At 30.8% G+C, this 17,721-nt stretch overlaps 1 protein-coding gene across 1 annotated transcript; it reads left to right on the top strand.

Moving 5' to 3' along the window:
• Nucleotides 1-10,547: 10,547 nt before the first annotated feature.
• On the top strand, nt 10,548-13,960 carry LOC112272747 (AAA-ATPase At4g25835). The gene is made up of 4 exons (XM_024500819.3): nt 10,548-11,232; nt 11,486-11,801; nt 11,962-12,440; nt 12,639-13,960. Exons 2-4 carry the CDS (start codon nt 11,519-11,521, stop codon nt 13,497-13,499), a joined length of 1,623 nt encoding a protein of 540 aa, XP_024356587.1. The 5' UTR covers nt 10,548-11,232; nt 11,486-11,518; the 3' UTR covers nt 13,500-13,960.
• The last annotated feature ends 3,761 nt before the right edge of the window (nt 13,961-17,721 follow it).

Raw genomic sequence — 17,721 nt, 5'->3', positions numbered from 1 at the left:
GTAAATCCATTGGCATATTGGAAAAGATGCAACTTTAGGTAGAGCTTGACTTGTTGCAAAAATCCTCAAAATTTTGATCTTATTCCATCAAACTTCTCAAGCATATTAATCATTGTCCCCAACATACTTATAGAAGCAAAACTCTCTGTATTTGGTTATAAGGTCGATCTATTTGCTTCCTTCAAGTGTACAACTTCTTATCACAGACTCTCAACTTCTTCCATAGATGTAGGCATAGTACCTCCAAGATTCACGTTGGAAATACGTGAGATTTTGACTCTTAGAGTGATAACAAGTGCATGAAGATCTGCAATAGTTGAAAATCTATTCTTACTTTTGCTAAGAGTAGCATCAATAAACTTTTTTTCCATAAACAATTCAAAAAAAATTTAAAAATTAAATTAGAGGAGGATAATCCACAACCTCTAATAAAACTTTTTATAAAGAGAGATAATTTACTCTCTTTAAGGAAAAGATCACTATTAAAAAATAAGATTTTTAGTTTAAAGGTGCGTAGTTTGTAACCTTTAAAATGTAATAATAGAAGTGGGATAATCCACTCACTTCTAAAACAAAATAGAAATAATATGTGGGTAGTCTTGTCAAACTGTCAAGGACATGAATCTCGAAAAAAAAAAAAAAAAAAAAAAAAAATCTTCAATACACTCTTATGTCATTGAAGAGGACTAAAAATCACTCAAAAGGTGATATAATATTAAACTAGAATGGCTATTGCCAAAAACAAAAAGACTAGAAAGTCTTGAAACAGGACTAAAAACTACAAATGCATTGATAAGTGTGAAGAGGGCTTCATTCTTGCCTCCATATATATTCTCTAACTAGGAGCTACATGGCAATATTCTATAGAACCTCCAACATGTGTTGACTTTGCTAGCCACATGTCTTAACTTGCAAGGCAAGTTATCTATGTATGCGCCACATAGTTAGCTTATTTCATAAGCTATTATATAGAGTTAATTTGTTCCATAAGCTATCAACACGTGGTTAACTTGTTGGTCAAGTTTCTAACCTACAAACACATTTAAAGTCAAATAGCATCTATAAAGCTTTTAGGAAGACTTTATGAAGTTAATCTATATTTATCTATTTCTATTTAATCAAATAAGTAATTATTGGGATAAATATAAATGTTCGTGACTATGAGCTACAAAAATGTGTGTAGGAATCTAAAGGCTATAATTGCTCACATGTCCAATTATTTTCTGTTAATTATAATTCCACTTCTTATAAGTTACTTGAATTGTGGATAAACGTGGTAATATGAACCTCAAAGAAGATGGATTAATCTTTTTTTTATTATTATTATTAATATACTAAAATATTTTTTTAGTTAAATATTTTTATTATAATAAGAAATAATATAAATAATAATAATATATTTTTAAAGATATAAGTAAAAATTAAAATTTTAAATTTTAAAGCATCATAGTAATTAGATTATTATACTTTGATAGTTGAAGGAAAAAAATAAAATCTCGGTTTCATATATATATATATATATATATATATATATCAATTCAATAAAGATAATTATTTTGTACTTAGACTTTGTCATGGTAATTCAAACTTAATACAATCTATTAAATTTAAAAAATAATTTGCTAATTGTTGATTAGTATTAATGTAATATAATCAAATTTTTTCTTTCAATATTATTTTTTAAATAAAATAATGATGAATTTTAATGAACTTATTTTGAAAATGAAATATAAGATTTTATGTAAGTTTAATAGCTCATTTTTTGTCACAATATATTTCAATATTATTTATATTTGGATAATTTAGATCAAAGATGATCTTTCTATTATTACACCATTTTTTATCTTTATAAGTAAATAATATAGCCAAACCACTTCTTGTGCCTCATTGCTAAGTACTTAATATTCAAACTTAGTGGATGATTTGAATACCATGAAGTAGCATTTACTTTGTCATTTGATGAGACCACCTTCTATGGTGAATATATATGTATCAATTGACATTTGGATTTTTGTACAAGAGCTTCAATCTACATTTATAAATCTATAGTACAAGAAGCTTTTTTTTGATAATATATGTCTTAGTCCATTGTCTATTTGATATAATATAAAATATATTTTGCTACTTCAAAGAGTATTTTTTTTGGTTTGGACAGAAAGCTACTAACTTTATTAATTGCATAGACAATGTTTAATCTATTAATAATAAAAAAAATATAGGTTTTTAGATTGATTGATAAAATATTATTGCATCACTCAAGATTGAATTGATGTTTGCAAGTACTAACCCTTTTGGTAGTAGTTTATTTGCAAATTTATAATCCAATATTCTGAATTGCTTCAAAATATACTTTGCATATTTTTTTTGATGTATAAATATTTTTTTTGATATTTTTTCAAAATTCACTCCTAAGTATCTTTGAATAATGCCAAGGTCAATCATATCAAAAGTATTTCTAAGGTATTATTTTAACCAAATAATTGTGCCACTTTCAATAATAAATAAGTCATCAACATATAACATGAAAATAATAATATTACTGCCCTTGTCCATATAATGTAAGTTTGCATCAAAATTGCTTCTAATCATATTTATATCCTTTAGAACACAATTAATTCTCTTATACCAAGCTCTATTTCAACTTGTAGATAGATTTGTTGAATTTACATATTAGTCTTTTATTTCCAAGTAAAATAAATCCATCTAATTGATGCATATACACTTCTTCCTCGAGTATGCTATTAAAAAATATTATTTTCACATCCATATGATGTATACTCTAATTATTGGTAGTTACTAAAAATATAGTTGTTTGAATAGCTAACTATTTAATAACAGGAGCAAAGATTTTTGTAAAATCTATACTTCTTTTTGTATGGTTGGTTGTTGTTATTAAGTTTTAACTTAAAGATTTACTTTGATGATATGAGACATTTTTCTTTAAGTAATTCTTCTAGTGTCCAAATTACATTCTTAATAATAGAATCCATTCCTTCTCCCATTGCTCTTTTTCAATGTACATCATTATAGACTTGAGTAAAATCAATATATTTTTCTTGAATATTCAATTCTTTATTTTTTTAGAGTTTTAACTTTCTAAATTCATTTAGCACATATTGTAATCTTTTGTAGATACAAAAATATGATAATTATTTAATTTTATGTTCATTTTTTTAGTTCTTGTGGATTTACATACAAAAAGAGTTGTCTCATAAAAAAATCAAGATTGTATTCATCAACACAATCTAAATTTAATATTTCTTTTGATGGAATATTGGTCATTGATTCATTTTGTTGAACTTTTTCTACTGATTCAATAAGTGTCTATTTATCAAAAGATGAATTAATAATATTTTTTTATATTTTTTGTTCTAATTAATTAATGAGTTAATATTTCTTTTTGATATTGAAATTGTAGACATATAAATTTTTAGATTAATTTTTTTTTTAAAATAAATATTTCTAAAAATAATCACCTTGTATCTAAGAGGATCATAACATCAATATGCATCACTATTTTTTTCATATCCAATGAACAAGGTAGATAAAGCTTTTGAATTCAACTTATTTTTGTATAATAAAGAAATATAGCAATAGGCTACATATCCAAATACACATAAGTGTAAAAGATTTGGCTTATGTATAATAAAAGCTTCTTCTAATGTCACCCAATGTAAGACTTTTCTTGGATATTTGTTTTGAATATAATTCATAGTCTTAGTTGCTTCTTTCCATAAATATTTAGGTATTTTTATTCTACTAATGATATTTTTGATCTCCTCTATGATTGATCTATTTTTTTCTACTAAAATATTATGTTGGAAATAATAAATTGTCATGAATTCTCTTCTAATACTTTTTTGTCTGTAAAAACTTAAAATTTTATTTAGTAGATATTCTCCTCCATAACTTATTTTCAAGCATTCAATCTTTTTGTTTGGATTTTCTACAAATTTCTTAGAGTCTTAGAACTTGTCAATTGTCATGAATTCTCTTCAACTTTTTCTTATAAGAAGTATAACTAAGTCTTTTATGTGTAGTCATCAATAAAAGTCAAAATAAATTTGTTCTTCTTAATTGTCAAAATTGGTAATAAGTCATGTAAGTGAAAATGAATAATTTCCAATGGTTTAGTTGTAAATCAACTTTTCTTTTTAGAAACATGTTCTTTGTGTAATTTTCTATGAATGTAGTTTATACACATTTCTTTTTATAAAGGTATTTGTGGTAATCGACCAATTAATCCTTAATTTGACAAGTGATATAATAATTAGAAGTTGAGGTGAGCAATCATCTTATGCCATAGGCAAATTATATCTTTGGAAATTAGAGATTTTTTTAATATATTTACCTCATCTAATCTTTTGTTGATATTTGCAATGTTGTCTTTTGTCGGTAACAAAGTAGACAATACTAAATTACTATTCTTCTCTCTTATACAATAAAGTTTGTTTCTTACATAATTTTCTTATATATAAATACTTTTGGAGTTAACTTTGTTAAATATGTAACATAATATAGATTTGAATAATATTGCATATCTCAAATCATCAAATTTTTGACAAACAATAAATTTGTTTTCATACTAAAAACATAAAGAATATTTTTTATTTCCTTTGTTTTTTCAAAAAAAATCTCAATAGATAAACTTCTTTGTCTAAGTACATGGAGAGTCTACCTTCTATTAATTCTAATATTAGAAATTTTTGACTCTCTAATTTTTGTAAATAACTATTTGTTTTCAGTTACATGCAAGTTGGCTCTAGAATCCAAGAACCATGTGTTGTTAGAATCAAGTATATTAAAACATGCATTCATAGTAGCTTTGATTGGTAGGTCCATTGGATATTCTTCTTCATCATCTTCTATAGTATTGGTATAATTATTCTTCTTCAATTTAGATAGTTGTAATTGTAGTAGTTCTATCTAACTTTCCAATGTCTTCACATCACATTCTCAAACAAAATGACCAAGTTTGCCACATTTGTGGCAAGTGATGGTATATTTTGGTCCATGTTCAAACTTGCTTGTATTGTTATTTATTGCAAATGGATGAGGATTATATCCTCTTTATTCATTGAAGATGACATCCAAGAAAATGACCTAAAATTTTTTATTATAACTTTGTCTTTTGGATATAGTGTCAGGGAAATTCACTTTTGCATATAATACCTCTTCATCATTATCTCTGTTTTTTTTTCAAGTTGATGACAAACTTCTTTTTGTAAAAATAGTCTTTCTGATTTGAAAAAAGTAGGTAATGTAAGTTTTCGTTTCTGAATCTACTTAAAAGTCGACCAACTCTTTGGTAGCAACAATGTCTTTATCACAAACACGAATTCAGATGATGACAAGGAGCTCTGAGAATCGGCTTCCCAGCTTCCTTGCTCAGCCCTAAGTTATCGTAAGGAGATCAGTACAACTGCGATAAAATGGGGTAACAGTCGCAGAGCTTAGCAAAGTTGATCGAAACGACGTACATACCTCGTGAGACCTGAAACAGGCGAGCGAGAATGATGTGATCCCTGCCTACGAGGTAGAATTCGACACGGAAGCCTGCCAAGCAAACGACGAGGGGCTTCTTGGAAGATACAGAACTGGCGATGCCCAACACGAATCTAGATGTCAGAAAGGGAGCGGGGCCACGACTGCCTTCGATCTGCTCAGCTTTCCGGCCGAGCTTGACCTGTCCTTGACATCGTTCCTCTGTCGCCGTAGAATAATGGCGTCGCCCCATCTGCTCCGCAGCTCACCTCACTCATTCACTCATCCATTCCTTCCTTGGTCTCGCATCCTCTGGTCCTGACCGAAACCGACACTTTGTATGCATCCTCCATCAGTTTGTATGTTCAATCAATATTTTACCGCTCATTCCTTCAGTGATATTCGCTCAGTGTGTGTCTGTCATCCGCTTACTGTTCCTTCATTCATGTGTTATTTTTCATGGATTAAGCATTTTATCATATTCATACCTTGAAATTGTCTTACACACATGTGAATGTTGCCCCCCCCCCCCTCCCTCACCTTGTAAAAAGTGGATGTAGCAGAACAGGTACTCAGCTTGTACCTGGTACTGAATAAACAGAAACACTAAATGGCTCCTTGTACCAGAAGACTTCAATAAACTCTGCACCTTTAAATCTTTCATATTGCTTAGAAATGGTTTGGTTTGTTTTTTTAGAAACCCTAAAACCTTTAACCTCTGCACCCATCCTACTAACACTTTAGGGATTTCCAACAATTGGTTGTTTGGTAGTAAGTTGCTCACATCTCATGTAGCTATCCAACATTTACTTGTGTGTAGAATCGCATGGATGACAAATGAATGAAATAAAAAAAAAAAAAGTAAGAATGCAAGATTTGTGCCTGTTTTGTGAAATGAATACAAAGCAACTTCATGTTCGTATATGTATATCTAAATATATATATATATATATATATATATGTGCATATTTGACACCATTCATCTCTTTGGAATAATTATTCCATGATTTTTATTTATAAATTAAAAAATTAATCTATTATTCAAATCTGGAGAAGCCATGTTGTGATCTAGAAAATAAAAACAATCTTTTCAGGAAATAAATTTACTTGACTTCACAACACTCAAATGTTTTAATCCCACTTGCATGTGTATATGCATATAATTTTATTTAATGAATGAAATTCCAAAAATATGCAATAAGACTTTTAAGCATAATCATGGAGTCATTTTTTTTAAATGCATTTTCAAAAAAAAAAAAGTAAAAAATGTTACTGTCAACATTAATAACAAATGTCAGCTTTGTAAAGATTAAGTAAACATCGTATCATGAGCATATTCATGAGATGCATTCATAAATTTAATGATATCAGATTCTAACCAATCCAGTTGAATTTTTTAGAATACAAAAAAGCATCACCATAATATGGGGTCCATATTTTATTCTCAATGTCCACCTCCAAAACACCATAGTTCTAATCTTCTGCAAACATTTTAATGCTCAACACAACATGTTTAATGTGAACTGGACAGTTTGTTTTTCAAAAGTAATATCTTCAATTAAATCAACGATCTGGCTTCACACACAAGGTTCCAAATAATTTAAAATTACACATATATTTAAAGAATAAATGTTACATCAAAGTTTTATGATACTATCTAGTTCAAGTTTTTGATCCTAGTAAGACTGTTCTTGTTAGTGGACTCAGTCCTTTTCCCTGTGAACAAGTTAAACATGGACCCATTGCCCCAAAATCATAGAAATAAGAAACAAGCATTCAACCATCACCCCCTTTTTTGTTCTTGTTTTTTTTTTTTTTTTTTTTTTTTTTCGTTTTTAGTCTCCATTTACCAAACAGTGGAAGCATGTGTTCCCATAAAAGCATCAATTCCTGTCTTCCAAAAGCATGTAAGCCCAACTCCCAACCTTGCCATGTGCTTCAAAGCCCAACATAATGTTTTCTACGTACCCATTTAAAAGGAGGTGGTCAAGCTTTGCTTTGCATTCTACATGTTGGTGGTAATGAAAAAGAGAGCTTAGTAAAATGAGGAATTGGGCATTTGAGTTTGGTGGTGTTTCATGAAGAACAAATAAACACCAACTGCATTGACCCCCATCCAATCTAATGGATTTGATTTGATGTGGGTCTTGTAATATGATAAGTCATGTTTGCCCGTACGTCCATTTTCACAACTATCTTTCTATTCCTATGCATTTTCATCCATTTTTTCCACGATAAGAAAATATCAATAAAAAGAATCTTAAAACATCAAGTGATTCTTGACTATATATATATATATATATATATGTGTGTGTGTGGGGGGGGGGGTGGGTGAGTGTATTGAATTGTTAGTGAAATATTACAATTCATCAGCATCCCATTTGAGCATCATACAATAATTTGGTCACACAATTAAAAACAAATATATAATAATAAAATGACAAAAATAAAAAATCTCTTATCCATAAATATTTGTGATTTTTTTATTAATATTATTTTTTCCATTTTACAATAAATGCATAAATTTAGTATTTATTATTAGCTCTGAAAGTTTTTCTTACATATAGCTCAAACCATATTTTAATTGCAGTTAGATGTACTTCCGTTTCATTTGGCATTAATTTAAATTAAAGTATTACAATATTGGATCTGCTATTGTAGTTATATGTATACATTTTTTTTAATAATATGTATTTGTTTGAATTATAAATCAGTATTTATAAGTTTAAATAGTTATATGATGTTTACTGCTTCATGAGTTGTGACTTTTGCACAAAAAAACTACTATCCATAAGTTTATTATGTCAAAAAAAATAAAAAATAAAAAATCTTAGTTTTGAGGTTTCGAGATTTTAAATAATTTGTTAATTGGAATATATGAATTATATATTTTTTGGACCTTTCACAAGTCAATAATCTAGATATATCTATACCGTTGGATGTGTTGCTCTTGAGCTTTTTATTTTGTAATATTTAAGATACTTTCTGTGTAATTTCCAAAATTCATACAGACATAGTGATTTTATTTAACACAACGTGTTGTAAAATGTTGATAACATATAAGAAATGACATAACATCTGAATCTTAACACATACAATGACTGAAAATTGTGCTTCTGCTGATATGTACACAAGTCACAAATTTGATACTGAATTTATAAATTTATTTATTCAAAGTTATACTTTAAATGGCTTTTGAAACAGATGATTGGTTGTGATACTCCATTTGAATCTGAATGGTCAGTTTTGACTTTAAGAGGGAACTTATTATTATTATTATTATTAAATACATATTTATGGAATTCAAATAATAATAAAATGATGATGATTGTATTAATGTCCCACAATGCTTTTGCAGAAGATTTTTATATTTACATTTATTTTTATATTATTTTTATATTTATATATATTTTAAATACTTTCTTCTATAATAAAATTTGTATAATAAAACAAGAAGATTTTTTTAAAATATATCACTTTATATATTATAATAATTATAAAACATCGTGTACATTTTTACACATTTACCTAATTTCTAAATGTATATTTTTAGAAATATAAAAAGCTACAAATTACTTACTATACATTTTTTATATACTGAATTTCTTATAAGTAAAAGTTCTTATTGCTATATGAAATGAAACCAAAATCATAATAAGAGAATAATATTAAGTTATTTTTATTTTATTTATTTTATTTTTTGAATAAAGAAATGCAGAAAGAGGTCATTCAACAAAATCACAAGCAAAGAACACTGAAGTGTCTTTTGAGGTTGGTGAGATTATTTTTGTTGATTTTTTAAAATATAAAAATAACGAACTACATTTTTTTAAAAAGATAAAAATGGTAGGCACAACAATGCAATCAATACTAGTGACACAATTGAAAAACACTATAAATGGTAAACAATTATAATCCTATCTCAATTCTAAAGAGTTTCAATAATATGATTATTAATTCACACTTGCAAAAGTTGGAAGAAGTTGTGTGTGCAATATTCTGGAAAGAATTGAATATACTTTAACATTTAATTTTATAATTATATATGTTGCTTTTCAACAAACTAAATCGAAACATATCATCACTTTATTTTCTACTAACCAATATATATATATATATATATATGTATATATAATAGCAGGTACACAAATGTTGTTTATCATCAAACATATGAATGCTAATTTTTATAATTATTCTTATTCTTGTATACATAAATATAGAAGAGGGGTAATGAAGAGACACAAATACAATTAATTTAAGACCCTAATTAGATATTGTTGTAAAGCAAGAATCCCTAAGACTACTTCAGTGACAAATCAATGATTTACTTACACATGTTACTCTTGGAACCAACCAAAACTCCTCCATGACAGAACCAATCCATCCATCCATCCACCATTCATCCATCCATTCATTCATCCACCCATCATCCTCAACGTTAAGCAAGTCATTTTCAACACATGGGCGGTGGCCCTATGCTCAGAAAACCATGGAAAAGCAAAAAAACAATATAAAGACAAACCATTTGTCATACACATTGCAACTAATGGTGGAGATGGTAATGGCTCCCTATTCGCTTATTTAAACCCACACCAAAAAGGCAATGCACATGCCACGAAGCCAAAAAATTAAAAATTAAATGATACCTATAAGGCCAGGGTGGAATAAATAAACCACCACGGAAATAGAAACTCCCGCGGTTAAAGGATGTGGACCGCCAAAACCCCGAGGGCGAAGAGTGCCAAGTGTGAAGACCATCGCAACGTGGGGCAGCAGGGGTGGCTTCCTCCCCAAGCCCCGCCTCGGAATATCCACCGTGGCTTGACCAGCAAGCAGCGTTCCCATGCTGAGCCGTGTTCCCGAAAGCTGTCTGCAAGCGTTACTTGGAAAGCGGGGGTGTTGTCGGCATTTGTGGCTGTCAGAGACTGGCTACGATGAGAAAACGTCGATCTCGTTTGGAGCGTCAGGGTTAGAAACAGGTGTTGAATTTGCCTCCCCGAGAACTCCGGTGGATGGAATTTCTGTAATAGAAACCCAAATTCTTCAAATATTCGTAGAATTCAGCTCCGAATCATCTGTTGTTTTTACTATTCAGACCTACAGCGTGAAGTGGAAGCTCACATCCACGATCGTGTGGCTAGTATTGACCTCGGGTTCTTTCCCCTTGGATTCGCGTGACCCTGCGTAGCACACCGCCACGGCAAGACGAATAAGAAGAATCAGATCGATTCGATCACGGTGAAGTGGAGCGTACTTTAACAATTCGTGTAACAATCCTGTCTAAATTGACTGTTTCTGGAGGACTCCATAGGCGATTTTGTGCCATCAGCCTCTGCAGCTCTACATCCCTAACCTGACAGCACTTAAAACTTGTACAACTTGTTGCTTTATGGTCTAGGTAGAAGCTTTCTTGTAGAATTGGGTTGTAGAATCGAGTTGTTCGTGTTTTGGAGGACCAAAATTGGCGACTTGTAGCAGAAACGCTGCTGAATCAGGATTTCCTCTCTCACTGTCTCTCTCGATCCAAATTGCATGATTGCCTTTTTTTCTGATTTGAGAGTCTCTGAAGCGCGGAGGTGCCTTCACACACATACTTTGCTATTCATTTCTTATCCTTGTGACCTGCCGATTAGTTGTTTAGTTAGCCCGCCCGCGTTAAAGCCATCGATTCTGAGCTGCTGAACGTGACCTTTGTAAGCTAGCCGATTTACGACGCCTTTCTCGCTATTCAGCCCATCGAGCATATCTGTGAGTGTCTACCTCTTAACCTTGTTAAAATTTGCCAACTGAATGACTGTTATGTCTAGGATTTCAGCACTAGGTGGCATGATCCTGCGTGACTATTTTCTTGCTGGAATTGGGTGAAGATTTGTTGTTCAGAGGAGGTCCGACATATTCAATTATGGCCACATGCATTTGGATTGCGGCTTTTAGCAGGATTCTTTCTGAAGCAGATGGTAGCCACGAATCACTGAAATTTTCGATTGTGGTGTGTTTTCAGGCCTGCTATTGTTGAGCAAAAAAGAAAACAGAGATGGATATGGCATACCTGATATCGCTGTTTGGGTTTATCACGATCGCTAAAAGCTTCCTCCCCCCGGAGTTGAACGACCTCCTAATGAAGTGGTGGGTGAAGCTCATTAGGCCCGTGAATCCATACTGTATTTTCCACATTCCGGAGGTGGGATCGAATAAGCAGAACGATCTCTATCGAGTTGTCCAACTTCACATGAGAGCCGCGAAGCTGAGCAAAGAGGCCGATGAGCTCGTGCTCTCCCGTGATGAGAATGACAAGGAAATCACATTTAGCTTAGCAGGTGAGGCACTGATGTCATCTTCTTTGTTCTACGATCTTCCTTCTAAATGCTCAGGAACAGCTTCGGATGCATGGAATTGGCTCGAAAGTTTTCGCTTGCATTTGAAAAATCGCATTGTGTCCTTCTTACTAAACATGTGAACTCCAATTTGTCCATGCAGCTGACGAGGTTGTGAAAGAAACGTACGAGGGTGTAACAGTGTGGTGGTCTCACCGCACCGAGAAAAGTGGCAAGGATTCCGACGAGTTTGAGAAAAGTTCGTTCGAGCTCAAGATGCGTAAGAAAGACAAGGAATTTGTAATGACGAGGTACCTCGATTTCGTTACTAAAAATGCAGCAGAGTTCAGGCGTCAGCTCCGAGAGCTCCACCTTTACAGCAACATGGACTGTTTCTGGGAACCCCACAACTTCAAGCATCCTTCTAACTTTGACACCCTTGCAATGGAACCTGAACTCAAAGCAAAAGTTAAGGCGGATTTAGATGCTTTTTTGAAGGGAGAGCAGTTCTTTCACAAAGTTGGCCGAGCATGGAAGCGTGGTTACTTGCTATATGGACCTCCAGGAACTGGAAAGAGCAGCATGATCGCCGCAATTGCGAACTACATGAAGTACAATGTCTATGATCTGGAGCTCACACAGGTTGGTCTCTTACATTGGTATCACAGGTTGAATTGTAATCGGCTTTTATTTTATTTCATTTTTATTTTTTTGAAGTACTTGAGATTCTCCAAGCTAATTTGCACCTGGAGACCACGTTTGAAGTTCTTTGTTGCACCCTTCTAGCTGGCTTAATGATTTCTTTCATACACTTATCTAGGTGGCATTGGTCTGGTTCAGGTGTACGATAACAACGCTCTCAAGCAGCTCTTGGTGAACACCACAAGCAAGTCGATCATTGTCATCGAAGACATTGACTGCTCTCTTGACCTTGCCGGACAACGCAAAACGGCCAAGGAACCCAAGGTTGATAGCAACGACGATTCTAAAAGCTCCGTGACCCTGTCTGGCCTCCTCAACTTCACAGACGGATTGTGGTCATGCTGCGGAGATGAACGTATCATCATCTTCACCACTAATCACGTTGAAAAGCTGGACGCAGCATTGCTGCGACCCGGCCGCATGGACATGCACATTAACATGAGCTACTGTCAATTCGAGACTTTCAAGGCCTTGGTGAAAAACTACTTAGGAATAGATTCCCATCCTTTGTTTGATACTGTGAAAGCCTTGCTGGAGAGCCGGAAGCTAATCACTCCTGCACAAGTAGCAGAGCACTTATTTGAGAACAGAGCCGATCCGGACGCCGCGATGAAAGTTCTCATTCAATGGCTTGAGGACTGGAAACCAGAGGAGCCAGTAGAAGAAACCAAGGCTCCCGTTGAGGAAACCACCACTCAGGAGCAAGAGAGTGACTCTGCCCCCGCAACATCCACCCCTGCTACAACAGAGAACGGCGTCACGGATAACGGGATAACGGAGAACGGGGTTGCAGAGAACGGTGTCACAGACAATGGCGACGCGAATGCCGCATTGTCCGACGATTTGCGGAAGACGGTGAGCATCTTGGAAGAAAGAGTGGGCTCGATCGAGAACACCCTGAAGCAACAGCTGGATTCCAAGACAACCGTCATGAAGCCGGACATCCTGTCGCACATAGAGAACGGCGACTCGCAAGTCGAGTCGGATAGCGATGTGTAGAGGCAAAAATACACACACAGTTCGAGTAGGTGAAGGTGATCACTGTAAAGCAATCTGCGGGCTCTTAAGAGCACGAGGGTTGTGCAAATTGGTTAGGATCGAGTGCGCGGATGTGCGGCTCGTGAGCATGTAGGCGGATTGCATTGGATCAATTCCGCCCGGCAAGTACGACGATGACGAGAATCAAGTAGGTCAGTGTTGGTATTGAACATGATGCAGTGTGCTCCCGGAATCCCAACAATAACACCGCAACTGGTGTTGGGCAGCTCATGGGTCTGAGCAGCAGATTGTATCGCCGCTTTACAATTTCTCATGTATAGATCGATCGATGCCTCCGAGTTGGCGTCGAGGATCGCGGTGAATCCCAAACGGTATCACGGCGTCGCACCGACGATGCCCATTCCTTAATATCATTCCCACCCCATTCCTCCGAAGGGAGCGGATGAACGATTAAGTTTTCACTGAATGAATTCGACGACGAAAAAGGAAAAGATTCGTTGGGCTGGTCCACTTGTTGGATTCTGGACATGCTTGGAAATTCGGATTTGCATGGCGCTGTTGAATCTTCCCCTCATTTTGCATATTTTTTTGGCCTTTTTTATTGATTGGGTGCTTGCTAAAGTGTTGCCTCAACTGTGGCATTGTGTGGTTGTGCGATGTTGTTGCTTTACGAGATTGTTGTGCGTGAAATTCTTGCAAAGAAACTCTTGGTTTGTTAGACATGAGGTTTTGCCTTAGATAGTGCATGAAACATGCTTGGGTTGAGAGAGAGAAAAGGAACACAAATCATTTGGTATGTTGTAATTTCTAATTATTTAATTCTTTTAACTATCCGTCTTTGGAGATATTGTAAAATTTCACACAATATGTTTCAATCAGTTTCCTGCTTTATTGGGAGTTTTGGAATTGAATGAAAATAAGAATATGTGATTTGTTCCATGACTTTAAAGATATTAACAGAAAAAAAGAAAAAAAATGATTGTGTAAGCATTTTGAATCCAAAATAATTCAACAGTTTGATAACTGTTTGGATTGCATTCTACTTATGCTTAAATATCCTGTTGAAACATGGAGCTCCTATAGAATATTACGATTGTAAGACACATTTGATCCAAAGTTTAAAATCTCAAATACATTATATTTAAAGACATAGCAATGTAATCACTTGACAGTCTTGACATATGTCATTTAGTTCTTATGGTAATTTTTTAAATGTAAATTGCAATATTTAATGTGGTTAAATAAATATTCATATAATGTAAAACTAAAAAGTGCTATTTTTCGAATAAATGAAAATTTTATTATAATTTTTAAAGAAAAAAAATTAAATTAATTATGTTTGCAACTGTATATTTTATATGAGACATCATTGATTTTTAATAATGATAGATTAATTTTATTAAATAAAATTATTTATCAGTTCTACATATCATCTTGAAGTCCATACATTATGTTGTTTAACAACTCTTTACATTTATTTTTAATTTTCATAATATTTTTAATATATTGATTATTTAAACTAAGTTTGTAAAATTTAATAAATTATTTTTATGATATATATATATATATATATATATATATATATATATAGCTAGAAAAAAAAGCTTATATATACAAATGCAATTGAACTTTAAGTGATTTTTCTTTTATATTTATCTTTTTAATGCAAATATCAAGTTCAAAACATACTAGTTTTAAAAATTGTTTTATTGATCAATAAAAAAAATTATGTCGTCAAATAATAAAACAATTAAAAATTAATATTATTTATTAATTTATTTTAAATATTTTATAAATACCTAAAATATTTATTATATATATTGTATTAATATTGTATGAATCTTAACAAAGAATCTTTATTAGAAAAAATGTTCAAAATATAGTTTTAAGTTATTTAGATAAAAAAAATATTAAGATTATAGAGTCTACTTTTTATTTAAGTATTTATTAAAATATAGAAGGATTTATAAGTTGCAAGAGTCTTATTAGAGAAAAAATTGTAAAAATAGGATCTTAGCAAGTCTTCAAAGCAATTATCTTAGCTAGTTCAATATTTTTTATGTATGAAAATAAGTGTTTAGTCGTTGAAACCAATTTCTACATTGACCTATCTACATGTATTACATATTTAAAAAAAAAACTATAAATATTAGTTAATAGGTAGAAAAACATGAGAAGGAATCTCCTATCTTTTTAATTATTTGTATAGAAAAAAAAAGTTTTTTAGTAGATTTTAACCAATTCTTTTATTATGTAAAAACCAAAAAAATAGAAAATAGTAGCCTTAGATTGATATTTGCATTATAAAAAGATGATAGAAGTTTTTAGAATATATTTAGAATTAAATTATAACTTTTTAGGAAATTTTAGAGTTATTTCTAAGACCTTGGTAAAAATGATTTTGATCACTTTGGAAGGCCATTACGAAGAATTGGAGCAAGATATGAAGGCCTTGCATAGTTTATAGGTTGAATGTATTTGAGCACTATGGTGAAATCAAAAATGCAAAAAAATAGTTTTATTAGTAAAAAATAGGAGAACTAATAGCTAGTAAAGTATTGGAAGAAACAGTGGTGCAGAAGTTCCATATAGATTGTAGCACCTTGGATGTAGGTAGTAAGATAAAACTAAGGTCTTTTGACATCTTTAGGACAATACATACAATACTTGCAAGCCTTAATATAATTCAAATCCTTGATTTCTTAAGCGAGTTTTTATTAAGGTAATTATATTTACTTAAATTTTCATTATTTACTTTCTATATTTAAAGTATTATAACATAATCATAGCAACTTTGATACTAATTTTTTTTTTTTACAATAGTGAAAAGATAAAAAAATTATTTGTTTGAATAGATACTTTATAATTTTATTTTTTATTGGATAGGAATCCATTGAACAAAATATAAATAGTTTTATAGTGAGATATTACTTGATTGTGATTCTTTCACTTGTTGTATATTCTTCTTCTTTATTTCTTGTTATTTGCTTCTTTGACTTCACTTTATTAATTACTAGCAACTATTAATTAAAACCATCTTATAATTTAGATTGAGGGATGAATTTTACTCTTACATATTATTACACATTTTGTGTAAAGATATTTATTTTAATAAAATTTTATATTAAATTTATGTATTTTAATATGTTTAATTAAAATATTTTTAAATATAAATATTATATTTTAAAATTAAATATAATAGATTTTTTTTATTATTATATATATATAGATAAATTTTAAATAATTATATTTAAAAATGGTACTTCATTTATTACTAATAACTTTCTTCTTTTAATTTCAAATATGATATAATATATTAATTACAAATTAATAGAAGTAAAAAATATTTTCAAAAATACTACTTAATTAGACATACTAATATGTATATAGAAAGTATTTTTTTATGTTCTAATAATTTTCGTTATAAATGTATTATAACAATATAGTGCTAAAATTTAATATAATATTAACAAAAATTACGTTGGCGTTAAATTTTAAAAGTTTATTCAGTTGTCTTATTCAACTAAATTGTATTTTGAAAACTGAATAAGAAATCATAAATTTTTTCCAAATCTAAATTAATAATTAAACCAAAAGATTAAAAATTGATAAAAAAATCATCAGATCTATTTTTTAAAAAAAACATTAAAGTAAAAAAATTTAGTATTTTGTATTATAAAATAGGTAGAGTACAATGATATATTTTATAATTATTTTATAATTTTATTTATTATTATAATATAAGGTTTTAAAAAATTAAATAATACTTAATCAGAAGGTTGTGTGATAGCATTTACCACTATTTTTCAAGGAATTGAATACTTTATATTAATTAGTATATTTTAGAATAAATCATTTTAAGTTTTTGTAGATGGTTTAGAAATTAAAATGTTTCTTTTTTCTTTTTTCTTGTATGAGATCCAAAAAGAAACACTATTAGCCAATTGTATAGAGATCTTTTTTCTTGACATATTTTTCAAAAAACTTCAATGCTTTAAAGCATAAAGTCTCAACTATTGTTTGTGTACTACAAATTTTCTAATATTTTACACCAAATTGTACATAGCAGCCACATAATCCATGCAAATAAACCACACAATAATAATAATAAATAATAAATTGCTAGTTCTTTTTTATACTACCATTGATCCTATTATAGTTTGTAAGCCAAAATTATTATTTGCAGCTACTATTGTACAATCCATATTCTAGCATAGGAAAA

This window comes from Physcomitrium patens, chromosome 19 (assembly GCF_059467195.1).
Source record: "Physcomitrium patens ecotype Gransden chromosome 19, ASM5946719v1, whole genome shotgun sequence".
NCBI lineage: Eukaryota > Viridiplantae > Streptophyta > Bryopsida > Funariales > Funariaceae > Physcomitrium > Physcomitrium patens.
Note: the sequence above shows the minus strand (reverse complement) of the source record. Positions and strands in the feature narration are given on the sequence as shown.